Below are 27,855 nucleotides of genomic sequence, written 5' to 3'. Positions count from 1 at the left end.
AATTTGTGTTCTTTCTTAATTACATATTTTTTTTCATGGTTGTAATTAGTGGTGTATTAGTGGTTAGCTTAACCCTGGTCAGGCATTGAAAATCTTTCCAGTGCTTAGCACACTCAGAAGCCTATTAATTCACTAAGTATCAGGTGGGCCCCAGAAATTTGCATTTTAAGTATTTCAGGTAATTTTGATGAATAGTCAGAGCTGATAACCTCTGATGTGAATTATATAGTATGAGGCAATATATATAAAAGTACTACTCTGTAAACTCTTAAATTTTATTACAAAGTCATGGTATTATTCACTTAATATTTAATATAGTTTTTGGTGTATTAATCTATATGCAGATTATTTTAATGTGTACATAGTGTTCCAATGTTGATATCCTAATTTGCATAGCCATTTCATTATTTTGAGGCATTTTTCAGTTTCCATATTTTAGATTTGTAAGTGGTGTTTTAAAGAATATCTTTAAACAAACTTTTTCTGCCTTCCCTTGTTATTTTCCTAGGGTTCTAGGGTATTTGTTAGTTTAGCATCTTAAACTGGTTTTCATTTACATTTCTTATATTACTAAAGAGAGATATTTAAACTGATTAGCTTCCCTACTTTCAGTAGAATATACCGAACTTGTTAAAATCACCATCAGGAATATTTGGGTTTATGCTGTGACTTATGGGGCTATTGAATAATGCATTATGTGAATCATTTTTGTTTTATCTTTTTTGTTTTTATTTTTAATGTTTTATTTATTTTTGAGAGAGAGAGAGAGCGAGAGCGCGCGAGCATGAGTGGGGGAGGAGCGGGGGGGGGGGGTTGGGGACACAGAATCTGAAGCAGGCTCCGGTCTCCGAGCTGTCAGCACAGAACTCCATGCGTGGCTAGCACCGCTCACCAACTGTGAGATCACGACCTGAGCTGAAGTCGAATGCTTAACCGACTGACCCACCCAGACGCCTCAGTCTGTCCTTGAAGTTTGTAGCTATCTAGTTTGCTGTTACAAATCTGTGTTTTAGTTGCTCAGTTTTTATTTCTCGGTTTATTTCTTTATTGAAAGTCTGCTATCAAGTATTGAGTTAGATTTCCATTTCTGGTTCCTAGTTATGTTCTATAGGATTGATAGCTGAGTGAAAAGGAAATACATTTGAGTAGAAATGATTCTTCCATGGATGTGTAAAAAATAATGTGCAAATAGAAAAGGACTGCAAACATTCTTCATATGGTCACTGTATAATTTGCAAAGACTGTAATTGCTCAGAAGGCAGGATGGCTTGATGTCTGTTTTCTCGTTCCTGAGAAGTGAATGAGGTGAACATTTCTGTAGTGTAAATTTGGAAACATGAGAACTTGGCATGAAGAGATGAAACTAGTGATCCTAGATAGAACTAAGATCTTGTCTTAGGATTTGTATAAGAATATAAAAGTCATAATTAGAATTAGGAGTTACTTTATGAGATGCTTAATTCATTTGTGTGCTAAAAAAATAACTGGAATGACTTAGCTGATAAGCAGATCCATCAAAAATACTTAAGTTTGTGTTTGACCTTGGTGCTATGCTGTTAAAAAGATGTAATTTTCTTTTCTTTCCTTTTCTTTTTTTTTTTTTTGAAATCCTGGAATAATTTTAGACTTGCTGAAAAGTTGTAGGCCCTAACATTTTGGAAGTTAAATATTTGGTCAACAGGAGGAAATGCAGAAATAACACCACAAGCATACAAATGCAACATGTTGTATGAGATAAATGCACTGTCAACATTAGTGCTGGCCAGGAGTAAGGGAATAAGGGAGGAGTTTTATGCTTAACGCAGACATCTTTATTGGAATCTTGTTGAAAGTTTTTAGGAGGGCTGGGGGGAGATTCTATTGCTCTTTTTTTTTTTTAAGTTTCTTTTTATTTTTGAGAGAGACCCTGCATATGCAAACAGGGCAGGGGCAGAGAGAGAAAGAATCCCAAGCAGGTTCCATGTTGTCAGCACAGAGCCTGACACAGGGCTTGATCCCAGAACCCTGACATCATGACCTGAGCCTAAGCCAGGAATTGGACACTTGACTGGCTGAGCCACCCAGGCGCCCCTCCATTGTTTTTTAATTGAAGGATGGGTGTTCTAAGTATAGTCGGTCATTAGTGGATTCCATTTAACAGATCATCAGCAAGATTCTTATTCCCTACTTTAGGCTTAGGCCCAGGTATCTGTTTTTATCAAGCTCCCCAGATGCTTCAGTTTACAGCCAAGTTTAGGAAATCACTTACTTGCAACATAAAAGTCCAGAGACTTTAATAATAGCTGTCATCTATTGCACAACCACTATAATAACTATCATTTATTATACTTGTTATGTGTGAGGTGCCAAATATTTCATATATACGTTACAATAACTTTATAATGACATTATCCTGGTTTAAGGCTCAGAAAGGTTATGTAACTTACTCACCAGTGTGTAGTTCTAAGTTACAGCAGATAATGGAATTCAGGTTTCTAGCTGTATTTATACTATTACTCCCTCATTAAAAACTTAGACAATTATTTTAGGGTTTACTTGGTTGGGCTTTTTTCTTCTACTCAGATTGAGTCATATTCTTTGTATTTTTGCCCCTGCTTATGCTGTTCTTACCTTCCTTGAAGTACCATCCATCCATTAAGGAAGGCCCAGCTCAAAACTACCTATTCAGGCAGATTTTTCCCAATTATCTAAGCCTTTGATGATCTTTCCTTTTCCTTGAACTCCTAGAAGACTACTCTTTTGGTAACAGCACAGTCAATTTTTTATGTATTATTGGTTAGTTACTGTACCTTTTTAATATTACAGAGTTTATTGGTGGGGTAGTATAGCAGTATTGCCATGTGTGACATGCTTTTTTTTTTTTTTTTAAAGTTTATTTATTTTGAGAGAGACAGCATGTGAGCAGGGGAGGGGCAGAGAGAGAGGGAGAGAGAAAATCCCAAGCAGACTCTGGGCCATCAGCATGGAGCCCTGTCAGGGTTTGATCTCATGAACTGTGAAATCGTGACCTGAGCCGAAACCAAGAGTTGGATGCTTAACCGACTGAGCCACCCAGGCGCTCCATATGGCATGCTTTTTGAGCCACCTACCTATCTCTAGCTTTATTGTGCATAGTACTGATATTGAGTAGAATATTTTTTATAATGAAATATAAATTGAAAGCCTTGGTTATGGGTTAAAATTAGAATTTGGAGTTTTGAGGTATCAAATTATTTTGGTTACTTTGGTAGCTCAATAAAGCAGGCTTTTCAGATCTTTGGTTTTAGAGTAAATTTATAAACATACAGATACATTTATCATAATTTATTGATGAATGAAACAGTAATTAATATAACTTGGTTTGCAATACAGTTTTTTTTTAAAGTATTTTCTTAGGAACTATATTACTCTGCTAGGGCTGCCATACCACAGATTGGGTGAATACCACAAATTGGGTGGCTTAAACAACAGACTTTTATTTTCTCACAGTTCTGGAGGCTGGAAGTAAGTCCAAGGTCAAGGGGCCAGTAGGTTTGGTTTCTTTTGAGGGTTCTTCCTGGCTTGCAGTCAGCTGCCTTCCCAGTATGTCTCCACATGGCCTTTCCTCTGTACACAAGTGGAGAGAGAGATATCTCAGATGTCTCTTCCTCTTTTTATACGGACACCAGTCCTTTGTGATTTGAGGCCCTACTCTTAGGATCTTCTTTAACCTTGATTACGTCTTTATTTTCTATTAAATTTTTTTTTTTTTAATGTTTAGTTTTTGAGATAGAGAGAGAGAGACAGAACATGAGCAGGTGAGGGACAGAGAGAGGGAGACGGAGAATCCAAAGCAGGCTCCAGGCTCTGAGCTGTCCGTACTCGGGGCTTGAATCCATGCACGGTGACATCATGACCTGATCCAAAGTCAGATGCTTAACCAGCTGAGCCACCCATGTGCCCCTTGATTACCTCTTTAAATGCCCTGTCTTCAAATGTAGATAAGGATTCAACACATGAAAACAATTCAGTCCATAACAGGAATGGAATTTTTATTTTCCTATGTGGTGTTGTAATGTAGGTAAACGATAGAAAAATTTTTTAAAAAGATAATATTTGTGTTGATTTCATTTTATTAGGCAAGCAGTGCTATGATGAGTATCAGTTAAACATTTTATGAGTCATGGGATTAGATATTCTGACAAAAAATGGCTTTGATGTCTTTAAGAAGCTAGTTTGGGAGATACATACTAGAAATAATTTGAATTCTTTGATGAAACTGCTGTGTTATGTTCAAAGTACAGAGTTTGTGTGTATGTGTGTCATAAGTGTGTAAGGCACAGTAGTGACTGATTAAAAGGAACTAAGTTAATCCTTTGAAAATTTTGGGTATGTTTTTAATCCTTCTTGTGTTATTCCTTTGATATTTTTATAAGATCTCAGGATTGGAAGATGTATAAAGTCATTTAATTATGCAGAAAGTGCTCTCCTTTCCCCTGCAGTATACCTGTCAGGTAGCTGTCTAACTCTGCCCTGTCCAGTACTGTAACCATGAACAGAATGGCTCTTGAGCACTTGAAATGCGTCTTAGTCTGACTTGAGATTTGGTATGAGGGTACAATACACAGACGATATTGAAAAGACTTTGAAAAAAAGAATATAAAATGTCACAGTAATTTTTATATTGATCGCAGGTTAACATGTTTTGAGTATATTGAGTTAAAAATATTATTGTTACTTGTTTCTTTTTGCTTTTTAAATGTGGCTACTAGAAAATTTTAAATTGCATGTGTGGCTTGTGTTGTATTTCTAATGGATAGAGCTGGTCTAGCCTGTGTTAAAAATCCACTACCTTCTTTAAAAAAAATTTTTTTTTAAATGTTCATCCATTTTTGAGAGAGAGAGAGAGAGACAGAGCATGATTGGGAGAGGGGCAGAGAGAGGGAGACACAGAATCTGAAGCAGGCTCCAGGCTGTCAGCACAGAGCCCAAAGCAGGGCTCAAACTCACAAACTGAGAGATCATGACCCCAGCCAAAATTAGACGCCCACCCGACTGAGCCACCCAAGCGCCCCTAAAATCCACTACCTTCTGAGGATGCATATTGCATCTTTGAATAGCTGTCACTATTAATTTTTTCTTCTATTTTTGTGTATATCTGAAGTCTATCTTTGATATTTGTATTCAGAAGTTCTCATTTACTCCTTGAGATCAAAAAGACAAATCTAATTTTTTTTTTTTTAATTTTTTTAATGTTTATTTTTGAGAGAGACAGAGTGTGAGTGGGGGAGGGTCAGGAGAGAGGGAGACACAGAATCTGAAACAGGCTCCAGGCTCTGAGCTGTCAGCACAGAGCCTGACATGGGGCTCGAACTCATGGACCGTGAGATCATGAACTGAGCCCAAGTCAGACAACCCAACCAACTGAGCCACCCAAGCGCCCCTAGTTTTCTCTTTTTAATATTATTATTAACAGTCTGGACACAACTTTCTCTGAGTCTTTTGTAGAGAATTTGTCTTCACATTTTTTTTTTTTTTTTTTAACGTTTGTATGACAGGGGGTTGTATCTCTCCAACCATTGTTATTACTCCCTTCTAAACTTTCTTCATTTTGTCCATATCTCTGCTGATACCAGGAACTGAGTATCATGTGATCTTAAAATTATAGATCAGAATAAATCTATCTTTTTTTCTACATGCTATATAAGTCTGTTAATGAGGCCTAAAGTTAAATTACTTTTTAGGGTGCCTTTAGTTTCTTATTGACCTATGGGCATAATGTCAACTAAGGTGTTTCTGTCTTTGCTTCTTGTGCTATTGTTTTATCTTGCTTCTTCAACGCTTTTTTTTTTTTAAGAGGAGATTGTTGGTTGATAGGTGAAATGTGTTCTACCTCATACTACATTTGTGGTCATGTTTTATAGTTCTGAATTAATCTGAAATTTTGTCTTCAGATTCTAGTTTGGGGTGGGGAAAAATGACATGGTTTGTATCCCAGTATTTCTATATTAATTTCATTTAGATTTTGGGTGTGTCAGATAAAGTATTTATCTTTCTCTGCGTTTATCATCCCCAGGTTTGACAAGCATATCTTTTATGTTTTTGTGTAGAATAATGTTATCTGGGTTTAATTAAGGATGGATCCTTGTGGTGTATAATTATGCTGAAGTTGACATACATCTAGTCAGCTATTAATACACCTTATTTTAGTATTCCAACCTTTTTTTTTCTGTCTTGCTCATGTTCACATCATGATTGAAATCTTGTGAGAATTCGCGCCTATGATTTCTTCCTTTGCAGTCTAATGAACTTGTCAGAAATGGAAAATAAAGAACATATGACTTAACCTATTAAGAAAAATCCATACTGGGGCGCCTGGGTGGCTCAATTGGTTAAGCGTCCAACTTCGGCTCAGGTCATGATCTCACAGTTTGTGAATTTGAGCTTCTTGTCGGGCTCTGTGCTGACAGCTCAGAGCCTGGAGCCTGCTTTGGATTCTGTGTCTCCAGCTCTCTCTGCCCCTCCCCTGCTCATGCTGTGTCTTTCTCTCTCCTTCAAAAATAAACATTATAAAAAAGAAAAACCCGTACTGAGTTGTGGTTAACATTACTTCATTTTCTTTCTATGTGATCCTTTTGCTTTTTGTTTTAATGGAAATGCTTCAAGTTCTTTAATAATAACTTGGAAGATAGAAGATTGTACCAAATTACTTCCAAGTCTAATTTGCAGAATGCTGCCTATATTAAAATTTGATATATTTTCTTTTTGGCATTTTTTTTTTTTTGTAGACTTTTAAAAAAACTGTAATGATGGTGGCACATTTTTCTTGGGTAAGTCCATAGGTTAAGTCATAGATATATCTATGCTTAACTTTTAAAGAAATTGTCAAGCTATTTCCCAATATAGTTGTAACATTTTATGTGCCCATCAACAGTGTATAAGAACTCTGGTTACTTCACATACTCAGCAACACTTGGGATGGTCACTTTTATTAATTCTAGCCATTCGAGTAGAATTGTAGAGATACCTCATTGTGATTTTAATTTGCATTTTTGTAATGACTCATGATTGTCCAGGTCTTAAGTGCTTATTTGCCAACCATAGATCTTTGGGGGTCTGTTGAAAGCTTTGGTCCATTTTTAAGTTGGGTTATTTGTCTTAATTGACTTGTATATTTTAGATACTGGTCCTTTGTTAAACTAGTCCTTTGTTTCTCATTATAGTTTTTATCCACTGTCAATAATTTTTGTTTGTCACAATTATTATTGTACAGTTAGCCCTACTATGATTTTGTTTTCATGTTACTACATTTTTAATTGGAATTCTTTTGTAAGAAACAACTATTTTGTCTCATGCTTATTTATTCAGTTATTTATTAATATTGGTATGAACAAAGGAAATTGATTTTATCAGTTTTATTGCTCAAATTGTCCTGGATTTGACCATCGGGAACTCTTTCAGTCTGGCTCCTATTCATCCTTTCAGCATGCCTTATCAGTTTTGGGGAGCATTTCCTTACTCTCTGGTTGATCTTGTATTTTCCTACCTAAGCCCTTGAATCAATCACTTCTCCAAGGAGTCTAGCTTCTTTTTATTTGAGAATGGTGTTTAGAAACCAACTTCTGAGCACTGAAAGTTTTCAGTGCTATTAGGATGTCATTGCTTCTAGGTGTTTCAAGCAGATAGATCTAGGAAATTGTATATTTATATACACCTAAACATCCATATTCATATGTACCTATGTGTGTGTAAATATATATGTGTGTGTGTGTGTGTGTGTGTATATATATATAAATGAGGAATTAGTATTGATAAACCAGTTCCAGTACATTAACACAAGGTTCAGTCTAGCTTTTTTCTTTTCCTTATTTGTAACTCCTTTCTTCAACAGTGAAAAACCTGGCTCTCATCCACAATTTATTATGTATTTGATTCTGGTGTATTTGTAACTGTATTTTCATAATTACTTTATAGATATATTTGCTTACTTGACTGTAGTCTTTGTGTATGCTTCTTTTTAACTTTAGTCTTAAACTATACAGTCAGAATATTGTTTTCTAAAATTAACTTGTGTTCTTTTCTTTCTCACCATGTTCAGTGAAGTTATGTTATTCATTTGAAATACAGTTTCATTTGTTACTGTTTCCATTTTGTGCTCTTCTCTTATCTTTGCTCATTTGGATTATTTTTTATTGGGATATGTGAAACATTACTATGGTGTTAATAGTCAATTCTATAATAAACAGTATGTCGAGAAGTATCTCGTGAGTATGTCTCACCTCTCATCCCTTTTACCCTATTCTCATTTCCCCTGTCACTTTCCCATCCACGTGTATGTGTAACCAATGTCATTAGTTTCCAGTTTAGTTTCTTCCTATCTTTTTGCACGAATGAGATACATGTAAGAGATAAACATGTTACATATGAAAGGTAGTATATTGTAGAAACTGCATACCTGGTTCTCTAACAGCTTTATTAAGATACAATTCACATGTGCCACTAAAGTTCACCCCTTTATATTGTACAGTTCTGTTGTTTTGGTATATTCAGAGAGTTGTGCAGGAATCCTGCTATCTACTTTTAGGACATTTTCATCAACCCCAAAAGAAACCATGTACCTATTAGCAATTACTACTGCATTTGCTTCGCTTCCCAGGTTTTGGCAACCACCGATCTATTTTCCATTTTTATAGATTTGCCTATTGTGGGCATTTCATACAAATGGAATCATACAGTACTTGGTGTTTTGCGATTAGCTTCTTTCACTTAGCATGATGCTTTCAAGATGCATCCATGTTGTAGCATATATTAGTACTTTGTTCCTTTTTATTTTTGAGTAATATTTCATTATATAGATAATACCACATTTTGTTCATCCATTCAAAAATTGATGGGGATTTGGGTTCTTTCTACTTTTTGGCTGTTGTGAATAAAGCTGCTGTGCATATTTAAGTACAAGTTGTTGTGTGGACTTAACGCTTCCACTTCTCTTGGATGTATACCTAGGAATGGAAATGCTGGGTCATCAGGTAACTGTATGTTTAACTTTTTGAGGAACTGCCAGTCTCTGCCAAAGCATGTGGCATTTTACATTCCTGCCAGCAACGTATGCGGGCTTCCATTTCTCCACGTCTCTGTCTACACCTAATATTGTTTCTCTTTTTTATTTTAACCATCTTGGGTGTGAGGTACTGTCATTGTGGTTTTAATTTGTATTTCTCTAATGGCTCATGATATTAAGCATCTTTTTTGAGTGCTTATTGGCAACTTGTATATCTTCTTTGGAAGAATGTCTTTTTGAGTGCTTTACCCAATTTTTAATCAGGTTGTCTTTTTATTTTTTTTTATTATTAACAAACCATTCCTAATTCAAGGTCATGAAGATTTATGACTGTTTTCTTCTAAGAGGTTTATGGATCTTGATCTTACATTTAGGTCTTTGATCCATTTTAGTTTTTAAAAAATGTTTATTTATTTTGAGGGGGGAGGGTGGGAGATGAGAGAGAGAATCCTAAGCAGGCTCTGCACTGTCAGCACAGAACCCAATGCAGGGCTCAGTCCCATCAACTGCAAGATCATGATCTGAGCCAAAATCTAGAGTCAGATGCTTAACTGATTGAGCCACCCAGGCTCCCCTGATCCATTTTGAATTAACTTTTGTATATGGTGTGAGGTGGGTATCCAGTTTCATTCTTTTGTATGTGAATATCCAGTAGTCCTAGTAGCATCTTTTGTTGAAAAAACTGTTCTTTCTCCATTAAGTTGCCTTAGCAACTTGTAGAAGAATAGTTGACCAAAAATGTAAGAGTGTATTTCTGGACTGTCAGTTGTAGTCCATTGATTTGTGCGCCTGTCCTTATAGTTGTACCATGCTGTTTTGATGACTATAACCATGTAAATGAGTTTTGGAACTAGGAAGTGTGGTACCTCTAGCTTTGTTTTGTTTCCAGATTGTTTGGCTATCCAGTCTCTTTTGAATTTCCACATGAATTAGAGGGTTAATTTGTCAGTTTCTACGAAGAAACCAACTGGGACTTTGATAGTCTTGGCCTTGAATTTGTAGAGTATTGCCTTCTGAAAAAATTGTCTTATCTATGAATGCAGGATACTTTTCATTTACTTAGACCTTTAGTTTTTTTGAACAATGTTTTACAATTTTCATTGTGTATTATTTGCTCTTTTGTTAGATTTATTCCTGTTTTTATTTTTGATGGTATTACAAATGGATTTTTTTTTAAGTGTCATTTTGGGTTGGTTTTTGCTAGTGTATGAAAATGTAATTGTTGTTTGTATATTCATCTTGTTTCCTGCAACTTTGTGAGTGTATTTGCGCACGTGCGTGTGCACACGTGTGTATGTGTGTGTTTTAGTGGATTCGCTAAGGTATTTTATTTATAAGATCATATCATTTGTAAGTAGAAATAGTTTTACTTCTTCCTTTGCAATTGGGATGGCTTTTATTTTTCTTGCTAAGTGCCTTGGCTTGAACCTCCAGAACAGTGTTGAGTAGAAGTGGCACTAGACATCATTGTATTGTTCCTGAAGAGTGAAAGCATTTAGTCCTTCACCGCTAAGTATGATGTCACTGTGGGTTTTTCTTAGATGTGCTTTATGAGTTTGAGGAAATTCCCTTTTATGCCTAGTTTGTTAAGTGTGTTTATCATGAAAGGATGTTGAATTTTTGCCAAGTGTTTTTTTTTGTGTATTGGAGATGATCATGTGTTTTATTGTTATTGCTTTATTTAGTTAATATGGTGTATTACTTTGGTTAATATGTAGAACCAACCAGTGGATGAGTTCCACTTGTATGGTGTATAATCATTTTTATATTGCTGGATTTGGTTTGCCAGTATTTTATTGATATTTTTTGTATGTAAGGGCATTGGTCTGTTGTTTTCTTTTGAGGTGTTGTTTTCTTTTGAGGTGTTTGTCTGATTTGGTATCAGGGTAATGTTCTCTCCTCTTTTGTTTCTTGGATTAATTTGTAAACAATTGGGCAGTCTTTAAACCTCTGATAGAATTCACTAGTGGAGCCATTTGGACTTAGGCATTTCTTTGTGGGAAGATTTTGGATTACTAACGTAATTTCTTTATTTTTTATATGACTTAAGATTTTTCTATTTCTTCTTTAGGTAGTTTATGTCTTTCTAGGAATTTTTGCATTTCTCTATGTTTTCCAGTTTGTTGGCATGCGCTTGTTCATAGGTTTCCTTATAATCTTTTTTTTTTCTGTAAGGTTAGTAGTGATTTGCCCTCTTTCATTCTGACTTTAGTAATTTGAGTGTTCTCTAGTTTTTTTCTTGATTAGTGTAGCTAAGGTTTGTCAAAGTTTAATCTTTTCAGTGAGCCAACTTATGGTTTGGTTGATTTTCTTTATTTTCGTTATATTTATTTTTATTTCTGCTCAAGTCTTCATTTGTTTGCTTTGCATCTAGTGTGGTTTTTTTTAGTTTTTTTGAGGTGAGTGTTAGGTAATTGATTTGAGATCTTCTCTTTTTAACATAGGCATTTACTACAGCTGTGACTTTTCCTTTAAGTTCTGAATTAGGTGCATTCAGTAAGTTTTGGTATGGGGTGTGTGTGTGTGTGTGTGTGTGTGTGTGTGTCTGTGTTTGTGTCTATGTTATTACTTATCTCAACTTTTCCGGTTTCCTTTAAAATTTCTTCTTTGACCCATTGGTCACAGTGTAGTGTTGAACTTCCACAGATGTCATTTTTTCAATTTTCTCCTGTTATTAATTTATAAATTCATTCCTTTGTGGATGAAGAACACAGTAGCTCATTTCAGCCTTTTAAAATTAAGACCAAAATGTCTAATATATGGTCTGTCCTGGAGAACATTTCATGTGCATGTAGAATGTATTTTGCTGTTGTCAGATGCAGTGTTGAGTCTAGTTGTTATGTTTATGTCTTCTGTTTCCTTGTTTATCTTCTGTGTACTTATTTTACATATTTTGAAAATGAGGTATTGAAGTTGAGCTATTGTTGAATTCTCTTAATTGCCCCTTTCGTTTTGTCAGTCTTTGATTTGTATATTTTTGGACTCTGTTTTTAGGGGCACGTATGTTTATAATTGTTATACCTTCTCGATAAATTGATGTTTTAATCAGTATAAAGTATCTTTGTGGTAACAATTTTGTCTTAACGTCTGTGTTGTTCCCACTCCAGCTCTCTGTTTTTTTTTTTTTAAATCCTTTTTATTTCAAGCTGGTTGTGTCTGTGATTCTAAAAAGTTTTTTTTTGTTGTTGTTGTTTTGTTGTTTTTTTTTGTTTTTGTGCACCATATAATTGGATCACGGTTTTTTCTTTAATTTTTTTAACGTTTATTTATTATTCAGAGACAGACACAGAGCGTGAACAGGGGAGGGGTAGGGAGAGGGGAGACACAGAATCTGAAGTAGGCTCCAGGCTCCAAGCTGTCAGCACAGAGCCTGATGCAGGGCTCGAACTCACGAACTGTGAGATCATGACCTGAGCCCAAAGTCAGTCGCCTAACCAACTGAGCCACCCAGGTGCCCCTGGATCACAGTTTTAAATGTGTTCGGCCAATATTTGTCTCTTTATTGAGTGTTTAATCTGTTTCATTTACTCTGGGTACTGAAAGGTGAGATTTATATCTGTCATTTTGCTATTTGTTTTCTGTATATCTTATGTCTCATCAGAATCTCTGGTTCTGTTTATTTTATTTTTTTCTTTTTCTATTTCTGAGTTACTTCTTTTTTTGTTATTGTTGTTAAGCAGATATTTTCTAGTGTACCATTTTAATTCCCCCCACCCCCCTACTTCTTGCTATATTCTTTTGAGATTGTGTGTATGTCTGGCAGAAGCATTGTCCTTGGGATTATAGTTAATATCTGAATTTGTAACATTATAATCTGGGTCATTATAGGGACTCCCATTATGTATATGTTGGTATGTTTGAGTATGTTCCACAGTCTGTGGTTCTGTTCATTTTTTCCCTGCATTCTGATTTGTATCTTTTCCTTAGACTTGGTTAATGTTATTTGACCTATCTTCAGATTTGCTGATTCTTCTGCTAGCTCAGATATGTTGTTGAGCTTCTCTAGTGAAGTTTCATTTCAGTTGTACTTTTCAACTTGAGAATTTTTGTTTAGTTCTTTTTAATAATGTCTCTTTACTGATATTTCCCACATTGTTCTCATACTTTCTTTCAGTTTTTTTAGACATGGTTTCCCTTAGTTCTTTTAACAGATGTAAAATAGCATATTTAAACTCTTTGCCTAATGTCTGGATTTTCTCAGGAAATAGTCTTTATTGATTGTAACCCCCTCTCCCCCCCCCCCCCCCCCGTATATGGGACATTCTTTTTTTTTTTTTTTTTTGACATGTTTCATAGTGTTTTGTTGAAAACTGGACATTTTATTTTTATTTTATTATTTTTTTAAATGTTTATTTATTTTTGAGAGAGAGAGTGAGACAGAGTGTGAATCGGGGAGGGCCAGAGAGAGGGAGACACAGAATCGGAAGCAGGCTCCAGGCTTTGAGCTGTCAGTACAGAGCCTGATGCGGGGCTTGAACTCACGGACCGTGAGATCATGACCTGAGCTGAAGTTGGACGAAAACTGGACATTTTAAATAATACAACATGGCAATTCTAGTCAGATCCCTCCCAGGGTTTATTATTGCTATTTGTTGTTTGTTTAATGACTTTCCATAAAGTCTGTTTTCTTTTGCCATGTGTTGTCACTGAAGTCTCTGCTTATCTTTGTGGTTATATGTGGAGTCTTCCAGGGAAACATCAGATAGGCCAAATAATGATAGTTCTTTGGGAATGGGGCTTTAAAAGAGCCTGTTCTGCCTCCTCAAGTTTCTGTCAGGATGCTGATTTTTGCCATGATTGTGTGCTGTTGGTTTTCAAGGCTACTGTGGAGCTGGGAGGGGAGATGAGAATGGGCAAGTTATTTAGGTTCAGCCCTCTTTTTTTTTTTTTTTTTTTGAATAAGCACTCTGGACTGCTGCACACCTTTTGTTAATTTCCAGAGTTCTGAAGAAATTGATTTTGACCGTGTTTTCATTGCTTTTAAAGGAGCGAATTTTCTGAGATCTTTACCTTGCCAGTTTCTATACTCTTACTGCAGTCTGTAACCTTTTAATTGTTTTCCAGTGTGCACACAAAGGAATGTTTAAAGGTACATAATACCATGTCATCTGTTTAATAGTTTTTCCACTCAATATGGTGTTGATTGTCATGTATTCTTATGAAACTTGTAATGCATGGTGTTTTTGCCTATGGGAATACCATGATACATTGTTTCCTTCACTTCTTTTTGGAACTTAGTTTTCACAATTTTTCATTATCATTAACTATTTTGTTGAATGTTCTTTTAGCTAAATGTTAAATATATTCTCAAAATTATAAAGTGTGGAAGTGGAATGTGTTGTCTGGGAACATGAAAATTTAACCTTTTGATTTGCAAGACCAGATTGCTCTTCAGGGAAATGGTTTGAATATATATTCCACCAGTCACGTAGGAGAGTGCTTATTTGCCGGCATCCTCACCCAGTACTGGGTACCATTGTTCATTTCATTTTTGTTCTCCAGTAGGTCTTTTGGCATGATGAAAATGTTTTATATCTATGAAATGTTCTATATCTATATCTAGTATGGTAGCCACTAACCACATAGATTCTGAGCATTTGAAATGTGACTAATCCTAAATGAAGTGTGCTGTATTGCAAAGATTACTACAAAAGAAAAGAATGCAGAACAAGGGATAATGTGAAATGAATCATAATCATTTTTATATTGGTTGCGTGTTAAAGTCATGTTGTATATCACTGGTTAAATAAAACATGTAATTAAAGTTAAACTCACCTTTTTGACTCTTACTTCCTTAATGTGTTTGGTGGAATATTTACAATTGCATATGTGATTTACTTTATATTTTTATTAGATAGTGTTGATCTGGACTCTAGACCATTTTTCCTTTAAAGCTATTTAACAGCAGCATGTTCTCACCCTTTTAAAATTTGTCACTTTCTATTTATTCATTGAGGATGGCAGCAAACATTCAGTTTTCCTTTCCTCCCCAAGGTCTGTCATTGTTCTGGGGCATTTTAGTGCTCGTGTGTAAAGCTCATTCAATAATTCAGCTTCACAGTTTTGGGATTGTGCTTGGGCCATCATTTAAATGGCCCCATGTGGTCATCATCTCAAACTTCTGTTCCACCTCTAAAATCTTCATTGTATAGCCCATTCTAACAATACCTTCACATTCTTTTAGCTCTCTCACTTGTTTCTTACCTTCCATCCTTGACCCTCTTCATTTTTGTCACTTAAGCTATACTTATCAGTTCCCTTGATCCCCTGTACTTTTCTGCATATTTTCTGCAAAATAACAATTCTCAATGATTCCTACAGTTTATTGGCTTATACTTAAGCTGCAGATTGCTACTGGACAAGAAGATCCTATGGCTTCACGGATACATTTACACAGATTTGTGGTCTTTAGCTTTAATCTGTGTATGGAATTGCTTGGCTGCCTCCTATGGAATCCTAGTCTTTCTTGATATTCTTGTGGTTGCTAATTCAAATCTTTATCTCTTAATATTCCCTGGTCCTCCTCTCCTCAGTTAGGATTAAAGCATAATTTTCTTTGGACCTTAGAGAAAATCTCACCCTTTATTCCAGAACATTATCTGTATCCTCACTTACCTTTCTTCAGCCAGTTGTCTACTTAATCTTTTCTTTAAAAAAAAAAATTTTTTTTAAATGCTTATTTTTGAGAGAGGAGAGAGCATGCGCGTGCGAGAGCATGAGCAGCAGAGGGTCAGAGAGAGAGGGAGACACAGAATCCGAAACAGGCTCCGGGCTCTGAGCTGTCAGCACAGAGCCAGACGTGGGATTTGAACTTATAGACCTTGAGATCATGACCCAAGCTAGTGTCAGATGTTCAGCCAACTGAGCCACCCAGGCACCCATACTGGATCTTTTCTATTAACATTTAAACAGGGGCAATTATCTCTCTCTTTTTTCCGTACAACCCTCCCTTGACCCTGTGTTATTCTTCAGGTTCTACCTTCTTGTTCTTCATAGATAACGCATTTAGAAAGAATTGTTTATACTCTTTGCCTATACTTATTCACTGTTGATTTACTTCTAATCTGCATTCTTTTCTTATCTTTCCCCTGCTGGGACAAAGGTCTCTGATAAGTATATTTTTCCATATCTTTATGTTGACCACTCCAGGTCTTGTGGTACGGTTGACCACTTGTTGAAGGAGACCTCTACAGTTGATCTCCTTGAACTGCTTCCCTGAACTACTTTTTCCCTCATTCTTTTTTCTTTCATCTTTTCCTAGGTTTGTGTAAGTGGGATGTTAGTGTTGGTTCTGGCCTGCTTCGTACTTTGTGTACTGTATTTGGATTCATACCCATGGCCTTCATACCATTTAAATGTTGGTGGCTTAAATTTTTTTTTTTTTTTTTTTTGAGAGAGAGAGAAAATGCAAGCAAGGGCAGAGGGAGAGGGAGACACAGATGTGAAGCAGACTCCAGGCTCTGAGCTGTCAGTGCAGAGCCTGACGTGGGGCTTGAACTCATGAACTGTGAGATCATGATGTGAGCTGAAGTCGGACGCTTAACTGACTGAGCCACCCAAGGGCCTCTAAATGTTGGTGGCTTAAAATGTTAATATCTGTGTAGCCTAGACATTTCTAGAACTTCTAACTTTTATATATGCAAGCTGCATACTAGACATTTGTATCCCTAAAGTCCAGTTAGCACCTTAAACTCAGATGATTCCTGCTTTTAGTGATTGGTAACCACTATTAATCTAGTTGTTCAAAACTAAACTTAGAAATCTGAATCTTTATATCCCCCTAGTTACAGTAAATTCATCTCATTAATATCTAACCAACATTATCCAGTAGAAATTAATGCAAGCCATATATATATAGTTTAAGTTTTTCTAGTAGCCACATTTAAAGAGTAAAAAGAAACAGGTGCAATTAGCTTTAGTATATATATTGTATCACCCAATATTGTCTAAAATTTTATTTCAGCATGTAGTCACTGTAAAAATTAGGATATTTTTCCTTATTTGTTTCATACTGTCTTCAAAACCTGGTGTGTATTTTGCACTTAAAGCACATCTCAATTCAGGCTAGCTAAATTTCAAGTTTTTGACAGCCATTTGTAGCTAGTGGCTACCTTAATAGACATTAGAATTGTAGTTTCTATTTCTCTTTGTCTTCTCTGCTTCTTTCTTGGCTTAAGTCCTAATTTTTTCCCTGGGCTACTGCACCAGCTTTTGGGATTGCAGTCATTCTGAGAACTCTGCCAGTTCATCTTCAATATTCTTGTTAGTGGTAATTTTCTAAAATAAGAATGTGATTCTTCATGTGAATTAATGTGATTGTGCATTCTTATGCTTCAAGTCCTTTAATGTTCTCCATAAGCTTTCAAGATGAAGTCTAATCTAAGTTCCTTAGCATGGTTAACAAAATCCTTCATGATCTGGCTTTTGTTCAATTTTCCTCTGCTGTAGCTCCCAGACCTTGAAAATGAGATGTGTTAAATCGTTTGTAGTTCTCATAGAGAACCATGCTCTCCTCTTGGTTTTGAGCCTTTGCAGTTACTCAGGCCTTTGCTTTGAGACCCATATATTCCAGCCCTACCTACATTTCACATCATACTAAGGACTACTAGTCCTTCAGGATCTATCTGAAGGATGTGACCTCAGAATCGACCAAGCAACCCCCCCCCCAACCTTTTCATTCTCATAGCCATCCTTCATGCTTGCCTACATCATAGTATTTTATCACTGTGTTATTAAAATTGCCTTCTAACTTACCTGATCTTAAATTCTTAGTTTCATAAGCAGGGGCCTTGTTTTTATTAACTTTTACATACCTAATTGTTACTACATACACTGTGAGGGTCAGGTGACTGTTGATTGAATGAGAATGTGGTCAGTAATTCTATAAGTAGATATGTAAATTCCAAGTTCAGGGTAAAGAAAAAATTGTTTTAAATTTTAAGTTATCTCATTCTTACATGTGTTCATAGAATTGAATATTAAAGTATTTTAAGCAGATTAATTAGGAATCCAGAATAGAGAAAATAAAAGTTGGTTTCATCAGGGACATAATTGCTCATCTCAGTAAAAAGAGAGGAGCTGGGGGCAGGCAAACTAAGACATGAACCTTTAAAAAATATGGGGAGGGTGGTGCCTGGGTTGCTCAGTTGGTTGAGCATCTGACTTTGGCTCAGGTCATGATCTCATGGTCATGGGTTTGAGCCCCATGTCGGGCTTTTTTGCTGACGGTGGAGAACTTGCTTTGGATTCTCTGTCTCCCTCTGTCTCTACCCCTTCTCTGATTGCATTCTTTCCCTCTCTGTCTCTTAAAAATAAATGAACATTAAAAAAATTGGGGAGAGGGGACATTAAAGCCAACATTTAGGACATGCCCATGTAATCTTGTAACATTTTAGTGTTCTTGTTATATTAAATCTGGAATCTAGATATTTTTATACCAGTTATATTTAAAATATTTAAAACATTTAAATAGTGAAGTTCCTTAATTTTTCCATTGGGTCATGTAAGACTAAGCAAGTGCTGGACAGTTATATCTATGTGTTTAATGTAAGGCTTTTGATAGGAATACTAAGGAGTAGACAAGTGAAATTATTTATCAGTATCTTTTCCTTTTGTAGTGTGTAGTTTTTTGTATTTAGAATTGCTTAAACTTTAGAAGAAAGAAACTTTGTTTTTTGTCAGTGTGTAAAACAATATTATACCTGTTTTAAATTCCAAAGGCTACAAATTGAACTTGAAGTTATTTAGAAAGATCAAATGTTTATCTTTGAAATTTAAAGTTAAAGATATAAACTTTGAATCTTTGTAGTCTGATTTTTTTTTTTATTGCAGTTATTTAGAGGGAGAAATAGAATTCTGGTGATACGAAGGTAATTTGGGGCTGAATGTCTTATTTTGTAAAGATGAGGAAAGCTGAAGGTTTGTAGCACATCTTAGCAGGGATATGTTTTAATTTTCCTCAAATTCTGATTTTTATAAGGCTTCTTTTCTGCTATAACTCCCCTTGCTCAATTTTATTGTTGTTATGGAAATATACATTTGGCAGTTTTCAAAATAAATTGCTGCTTTTCTCTTTTGGAAAATTTATTAAAACCCATATTAACATTCAGACCTTTAAAAATGATAATGGATTTCAGGTGCCAGGATTTTCGTAACTTTATTCTTTGGAATTGGAACAAATGGCAAGAGAATGTGAAGAATTCTTAAGGGTTCCAATAATCTATCAGTTGGAACCTGTTTGAAAGCATCTTGTTCTTTAAATATAATTGATTTCTAGAAATAAGGTTAAATTAAACACTGAGATTACTGGATATTGTATTTAAGTTGATTTTTCCACAGGCAGTGAAACAATAAGCAATGAATTATTGTGGTTTGATTTTCTTAAATATGAATTTTGATGTAGAGATTTGGCATAGTAAACTGAAAGATTTTTGTAAATATATTCCTTTAGAAAAGATGATTTGATAATTGTTTCTTGTTATATAACTGATGTTTCAAATCAAGTAATACTTTTAAGACCTTATGGTATTTTGGTAGATGCTTGGTTGAGAATATGCTTTTATCTATATTCACATGCTTACAAGTGTCACAGTTATATCACATCTATAAATAATGTTTCTTATCCAGAGATTATGTTTCACACTGGTACTGTGAACATTTTATTTGCCCAGGAAAAGAATCAGTGGGTGGTTAAGGTTTCTGAATTACAGACTGTGGCTGATTTTAGAATTTGGGATAAGGAAAGATTCTTATGAAATGTGAAAAATCTGTTTTAGTCAACCAATGTTATATTATTAGTATATTCCCTAAGTCTTTTTTTTTTTTTTTTGTCTTTGGACACAATTTTTTCCTCAGAAGGAATTTTCCTAAAAGTATGTATTTTAGTCATTTAGCTTTTTAAAATGTCTCCCATGTGTCCATCCGCACTTTGCTAGGAATATAGAGATGAGAATGACATGGTTTTTTCCCTCTGGGAAAGAATTATAGGGGGACTGATAAGTAATGTGTTTAATTTTAAAATAAAATATATAATTATTTAAAATGTTATAGTTCTGTGCAAAGAATTGTTTACCCTCAACCTACTCACTCTTCTTCCTCACTAAGTTACTGTGATTGCTCCTAACTAAAGTTACCAGTAACCTTATTTTTATGGTTATATTTTAGTATTTCATTTGACTCTTCAATGGCATTTAATACAGTTGAGTGACCTTGAGCCAGTGCTGGTGTTCTCACTGACTAACTGATCTTTCTCACTCTTTCTCAGCCTGACATCTCAGTGTTGGAGTGCTCCAGGACTCTGTCTAGACCCCTTTTTTATCTATAGTTTCTCCTTGAGAATCCAGTCCTCTCCTAACACTGCCTATAAGTTTATAATTCCTTAATCTGTATTTTCAGCACCAACTAACCTTGCAGTTTCTGGACTTAGGTATTTAGCTGCCTCCTGGATATTTCTTCTTGAATATATAGTAGACACATCAGACTTAACATATTCAAAGCTGTTTTTGAATTTGACGATATTATCCTTCATTGTCCACTCTCCCACTCCCCTTATTGTTCCTATTTTCCCTTAGAGATATCACTCCATTGAGTTATTTAAGCCAAAAACCTAGGAGTTATCTTGGTCTGCTTTTCCTTCAGTCATATCCAGTGCATTAGCAATGTCCTGGCAGTTTTACCTGCAAAATATATTCTGAATCCTTCTTGCCTCTTCTTGTGTCCACACTGTCTAAATTCAGTATACCCTTTCTTTCTTGGACTGGTGGCAGTAGGCTCCTTACTAGTTTTCTTATTTCCACTCCTTCTCTTAGCTGTAAGAGCTATCTTTAAAATACAAATCAGGTCAGGTCATTTGCCTGTGTACAACCCTCCAGTGGCTTCCCATCATGCCTAAAATAACATCCAAATTTCTTACTTTGGCTGGGTCCCACATGGTCTGGCTCTGCCTGCCTCCTGACCTCGTTTTCTATCACTTATCCCCCTAATCCACCACTTCACTTCATTGTAGTTCATGTACCTTCTTTTTGGTCCTGAAAGTACCAAATTCATCTCCACTTTAGGGTCTACCCCTTTACCTAGAACTCTTTTCCCCCTTATCTTAGTTCAATCCCAGTATTGTACTGTCAGCCAAAGACTGTCCTAGGCCTAGTCCCCCTAAGACACACGGGACTCTGTGGTGTTTTTTCTTTGCCTTTTGTCTGGAGCATCCCATGCATATGCAACCTAAAATACTCTCTGAAACTTCTTCTACTCTCCCAGATGGCTTCTTCTTTTTTGATGCCATAATTTATGTAATTTATTTAATCTTTATCTTGATGGAGCTAACATTGTAGTTGGAGGTGGGGTAGGATGGAGATTGCAGTAAACAGGATGAGTAAAATGTATATTAGATGGCAAAAAAAGTGCTAAGGAGAGAAACATAAAGCTTGCAACAAAGTACTGAGGAGAATGGAGTTGTAATTTTAGATAAGGGTGGTCAGGGCACGCCTCTCTGTGAAGTTGACATTTGAATAATCACCATCATCTGTTCCAGGTTGTGATATAACTCATAGATTTGTGTTAATATAGAATATAGAGGTTCAGTTTCCCAGACATTTTGTCTAAGGTTAGTCTACTTTCTTTTCTATGCTTCATTAGTTGCCTTTCAGTTTTCACAGCTCACATTAACTTCATCCTCCCATTTGTTGCTTGCTATCTTTAGCTTCCTTTCCTGTATCCACATGTCTGTATTTCTTCCAGTTCTGAACTTGAATCAATAGAACTTGAAATACAGCACTATATTAAAGATTTTGTCCTAAAACATTTGAATTTATCTGATCTGGGCTGTCTTAATTCAGTGATTGACAAAGCAAAATCGTATGAAAGTTACATTTTTTTTTTCTTCATGGGATTTAAACTTGGTTCCGGGTGTGTGTGTGTGTGTATACATGTACCTTCTTTTTGGTCCTAAAAATACAAAATTCATCTCCACTTTAGGGTCCCTTTGCCTAGAAATCTTTTCCCCCTTGATTCAATCCCAGTGTTGTACTGTCTGCCAAAAACTGTCCTAGGCCTAGTCCCCCTAAGACCCCCTAACACCCCTGTGGTGTTTTTTCTTTGCCTTTTGTCTGTGTGTGTCTTTGCCTTTTGTGTGTACACACACACACACACACACACACACACACACCCCTTGCTGAAACTTTATACTTTACAGCTTTTCTACCATTTCTTTTAAAACTTCAGGTGTAGAGCATAGTAATTGGGTTTTATAAAAAGATAAGAGGTTTTTGTTCCATATTTTGTCAGAACTGCTGAAAATTGATTAAAACTCACTGGGCCTTATATCCCACACACACAAAAAATTATTACTTTGACATGTGTGGAGAAAAGTCTGTCCTCACTTTATTTGTAATTTACTTCTACTTTGTTGAGTTCCATGTAAGTAACTTTTATTTTTCCCTCTATTTTTTGCTATGTTCCAATGGATTTGCCATTCCTGTTTGGACTGAATGTGTCATGTACAATTCTTGGAATTCCTCATTTACTGTTCCTCTGTGGATCTGTTCTGTTGGAATCTGGAACACTGGAATGATGGAAATGTGTTCTTTACAAAGTAGCTGTGAGTATATGAGATAATTTATACAGATATGTTTTCAGTCTAAATTAAATTTAACTTACAGTTGAATGAAATAGTCAATGAAGCCTTAAATTTAATACATTATTAAATACACATAGTAGGCTTTCAAATATTTGATTTTAAAATACTGTACTCTGAACAGTATCCTAATTGGTATATTTAAAATTAGCTTTCCGTTTAATTGGTTTGGTTATCTTCTCAACATTTGGCTTAAAGATTATATGAATGAAAAAAGGGTATAAGGTGATGGATGGAATATTTTGTTACATCTGTGATGCTAGTGAGGAATGCAGATAGCTATTTGCTAAATCCACCTGTGTTAAATTGCTGCGTTGATCTCATAGGAGTCTTTTTTTTTTTTTTTTTAATGAGAAATTGTGTCAAAAACGTTTAAGAGAAATATGTACCTCTTAGGAATATTTTGCCATTGTATTTTAATGATGAATAAGACCTACCTCTAGGTAAAAAATTAACAGGCTACTCATTCAGATGGTCTGAACTATGGACAGTTTTTCTCAGCATTGGGTAAGTTAAAAGTCAGATTAATTTACTACACCAATTTAAAAATAGGTTTCTTTGAATTACTCATGGAGCTATTGTTGACGTCATCAAAGAATCAAAAACCATGCAGAAAACGAATTCTGATTTTCTTTAAAATCTGGATAAATCCAGATGTCCCTGGTGAGGGAGGCAACAGGGTCATCTGAAATGCTGAAGTGGCATAATTGGACCTGGTATAATAGCTTGAAAGATATTGTTTACTGATTGAATTGATCACTAGAGCCTTTAGGAATATGAAAAAAATTGTTTAAACTCAACATTTGATTTTGTTTCATGAGTAAGAAAACAAATTTCAAGGTATTCATACCTGTGGTAATTAGTATGAGCAAAAGGGATCATTGAAAGTGTTCTTAATATAGTATTAAGGGGATGTGAAATTTTTTTATTGTGAAAAACCCTTCGTTATGTTTTTAGTTTATTAGTCAGAATCTTCTTACTGACTTATTGTAAATTGAAATCTTTGCTTTGAGGCAGCTTTCATTGGTTTTTATTTTCTTTGGGTTTTTATAATTGACCGCTGTCAAATCAACTCATACTCAATTCATTTTGTCTGTTGCTGCAATTATTTTATTGGCAACACTATAATAAAATCAGTTTGATTTGCCATGAATAATAGTTTGTGTAGTTTTCTAAAATAGGTTATTGAAGGGAATTTGAAATGTGTGACAGAAGAGTTTTGCTGATACGTTAATAACTTGGCCCTTTTTGTTTTTCTTAGCAACAGAAGAACCTTGAAGGCTATGTGGGATTTGCAAATCTCCCAAATCAAGTGTACAGAAAATCAGTGAAGAGAGGGTTTGAATTCACACTTATGGTTGTGGGTAAGATATGTTTTTTTTTTTTTACTAAAATTAGATTTTGATCTGAGTTTTAAGTTATTAATCAACTCTGAATGAATTTAAGAAGACAGTAGCCTAAGTAACTGCAGGAATCGTGGTATATTTTATTATGTGAATACATTTTAAAATTTAACTCTGTGGCATAATAGGATTTATATATTTTCTTACCTCTTTTTTTTAAGGTGGCACAATTTTAGAAACTAAAAGTTGAAAAGTGGTGGGGGTGGTGGAGGAATAGAACACTGTCAAGAAGTTCTCTTCAGTTGGTAATGCTACAAAAGCAAATAGTGTCTAGTGGTTCCTCATTACTCCAGGATAATTTTATTCTCTGGCTTATATACTGTAGTGGAGTCATATAACATGAGCATTTAGCTTAAACATGTGTGCTCTGAATTTGAAAAAGAAGTTGGGGGACAAGGTAGAGGTTCATAGTCATGCAAGTGATTACCCTGGAAATTCATTCAAGGAGTATTTCACTCTGTAGCGAGTGAAATATGGCTGTCTCTATTCTTTAATTTAGCCTCATTTTTCTTATGTGTTTGATCCTATGAACACCATACTCTGCCTGAAGTCCATTTTAAGAGGCTGTCGGGTTATTTGACAGTATGTTGGTACCATCATTGTTAAATTTGAAGAAGCAACATGGTGTATATAAAGATTAGTAGTCTTAAAGGACTGTATAATATTTTCACCTCATATAGGCTGACTTTAGAACTTAAATCCTAAGGATGATGAAACTTTGTTGTATTTCTCTATATGTTTTAAGAAGGTGAAAGGCAGGGTAATGGAGTCACTGTCCTTGACAAAGAAAATTGAATTGATGCTGGGTCTTTATGTAGTGTTCATTAATTTTTGCTAATTACACTCAACTCCTGGTATTTTTCTTTGGGTGTTGAATTAGATTAATTGAATTAGCATGAAATCCTCCTTCACTGAAGAGAAGAATGTTTTCTCAGTTGATCAGAGTATTTTACCTGATGGTACTTTGTGGTTGTTTGGAAATACCTGTGTTGTGTTAGTTTCAATAGTGAAAACTTGGTAACAAAGTTTGCAAACTTGATGTTTGCTAGAGTTGGTTAACTTGCCTGTCTCTGGTTGAGTAGAAGTATAGTATACCCAGTTTGCAAATTGCAGCTGTGAAGCAGAGGTAGTAGATACATGGATAAAATGTATAGAACATACCTTTTCTTTTGTAGAGTAGTTAACATGATCGTTACATGTGAAGAAGTACTCCATCTTACCTTTACATATGTAAAGCTTGTGATCTTACATGACAAACTATTTATAAACAAATGTAATATCATTTTTTAATTTGTAAGAGAAGTTCCTACATCTATTTGGAGAATTATAACAATTCAAGCAAAATTTGATATTGAAATTTTAAAGAATAACTTCTTGAATATATACTTAGTGGAATAATATGTGGGGTCAAGGCCAGATATTTGATTTAAAATCTCTGACATTTTTCCAGATGAAAAAAATTTAAGGCAGCTGAAATGATTTTTAGAGAAACTGTGCAATCTCTGAATATATCTTATTTCTTAGTTTTTCTGGTCAGTCCTTTATTGAACTACAGCTTTTGTTTTTTCTCTTCCTTGTTAAGACTTTAACTGAGATTATGGGGCAACTGGGTGGCTTAGTCGGTTGAGCATCCGACTTCGGCTCAGGTCATGATCTCACAGTTCATGGGTTCGAGCCCTTCGTCAGGCTCTGTGCCGACAGCTCAGAGCCTGGAACCTGCCTCAGATTCTCTCTCTCTCTCTCTCTCTCTCTCTCTCTCTCTCTCTCTCTCTCTCTCTCTCCGCCTCCCTTCCTCCCTCCGTTCCCTGCTTGTGCTGTCTCTGTCTCTCAAAAAATCAATAAATGTTAAAAAAATTTTTAACAAAAAAGACTTTAACTGAGGTTAAAGAAGAATGGGTGTCAGTATCCTTACTCTGTTTTTCCTGCTGTACCTTGAATATTATTGTTTAATTAGCTGTCCCTCTATAGACTTGTTGAGTGGAAGGACTAAATCTTTTCATGTACATAGTTGCAGTGTCTAACACCTTTTAAGTAAGTGTCTAAGAAATGGTTGGTTTTCTGACTTTAGGCCAAATCTAACAGCATTGTTTGCAAGTCACAGAAAGCTAAAGCTAACCTTGCTTTAATATTCTTAACTTGGAGACTACAAACCCTTCCTTATAAGCTAACTCCTGATTTTTGAGACTTAAACTCAGAGTAGTTGTAGCTTTTATAACAATTCTTGGCTGAAGACTTGTACATTAATACAAACTGAAAATCTGTATTTAAAAGTTGATTTCTTTATGAAACTCTGTCTTGTGTTGGACAACCTTTATCCAGTAACCTTGCCTCATAAACAATATTTATTGAGTCCTTATTTAAGTGACTATCAGGGAGGCATAGTGTGTATTCCCATGTGTTAAAAGGAGTTTATAACTTATGTGACAACATAAGCACACATAAAAAGGTAGGTAACATTTCTAGGAAGTATACATGAGTCAGTGGAGTCATACAAAAATTAAGGAACATAGAAGTGTAAGGGTATAGGAGAACTTGTCTCTGGTTGAAGGTTATTACTGCCTTATTTGAGGAAGAGGTATTAGGGCAGGTTTTTAAAGAATAGAATTGAGTGAACAGTCCATTTGGGAAAATAATAGCCAATACCTCCATAACCTATTATGCATCAGGCAGTGTTCTGAATATGTACCTAACTCACACAGTCCTTCACAACAACCGAATGAAGTAGGTATTATTGTTATCCCTATTTTAGAGATAGAGAAACTGAGGCATGGAGAGATTAGGTTACTTGCCCATGGTCACATTGGTAAGCACATGGTAAAACCAAACCCTGTCTGGTTTTGGTTCTTACTTCTCAGTCTGCTGTGTTCTTAAGTACTACATAGAGGCTCTTTTGGGGGTATTGGATATAGCGCAGAGCTCAGTAGACTGCATCCAGTATGCCTTAAACTTAGATGATTTTATTTGGATGTTCTGTTTTTCCTAAAAAAATGAAAGAGACAAAGAAATAAAGGGGTTAGCAGGGAAGGAATGAAGGAGTATTAGAGAACTTAAATGCATATATGTAAGCAGTGTTTTTCTGCCATTCCACTGGAATGAGGTGAGGGTGTGGCCTCGGGTGGGCATGAAGTGGGAGAGGTGAATTTTCTATTTCCCCGGTCATTTTCAGCTTCCACATCCTTTCATAGTACGAATATCTTACCTTGCTGTATGTTAGTCTAGTGACAATATGGTGCCTTAGTATGTTTGCTAGTTACTTTTTATATTTGCAAAGAAATAAGTATCTCAGTGCACAAAGAAAAGCAGGTTGTTAGTTTATATGTAATTGTGCTTAATGGATGATATAGAGGGTTTTCAAGATTAATTTGTACTGCACATTGGCTTTAGGATCTGACCCCTAAGATGTGACTTTATAATAGTCGGAAATTAGGCTGGAAAGGTAGACTAGCCTAGATTTTGAAGACCGTGGCTGTCCACAAGGATAAGTAGATTGGAATCTTTACTTAAAAATTTAGTTTAAAACTCAATGTGAGACCTATCAAATAATGAAGACACTTAGGTCTCTAATTCAGCAAAGTGTCAAACATATTTGGGCTTGGAATTTGAGTATCTTCTGTGTGCTTCTTTTTTTAAGAAATTTATTTTTCTTTAATGTTTATTTTTGAGAGAAAGCTTACAAGCGGGGGATGGGGAGAGGCAGAGAGAGAGGGAGACACAGAATCTGAAGCAGTTTCCAGGCTCTGAGCTGTCAGCACAGAGCTCGACAACGGGGCTCAAACCCATGAACCATGAGATCATGGCCTGAG

The 27,855-nt window shown here is 35.4% G+C and overlaps 1 protein-coding gene across 6 annotated transcripts in view; it reads left to right on the top strand.

Moving 5' to 3' along the window:
• SEPTIN7 (septin 7) overlaps window positions 1-27,855 on the top strand; it is a 113,572-nt gene that overhangs the window by 8,914 nt on the left and 76,803 nt on the right. For 2 of the 6 annotated variants that reach the window (XM_053218230.1, XM_053218228.1), the window contains exon 2: window positions 23,911-24,013. The exons of 2 other annotated variants lie outside the window; for them this stretch is intronic. In XM_053218230.1, the coding sequence (XP_053074205.1) occupies window positions 23,911-24,013 (103 nt within the window). Of the gene's footprint in view, window positions 1-22,594; window positions 22,614-23,111; window positions 23,157-23,910; window positions 24,014-27,855 lie in introns of those variants that run through there. 2 more of the 6 variants (XM_053218232.1, XM_053218229.1) reach the window with 2 other exon arrangements.

Source organism: Acinonyx jubatus, chromosome A2 (genome assembly GCF_027475565.1).
Source record: "Acinonyx jubatus isolate Ajub_Pintada_27869175 chromosome A2, VMU_Ajub_asm_v1.0, whole genome shotgun sequence".
In the NCBI taxonomy this organism is placed as follows: domain Eukaryota; kingdom Metazoa; phylum Chordata; class Mammalia; order Carnivora; family Felidae; genus Acinonyx; species Acinonyx jubatus.
Note: the sequence above shows the minus strand (reverse complement) of the source record. Positions and strands in the feature narration are given on the sequence as shown.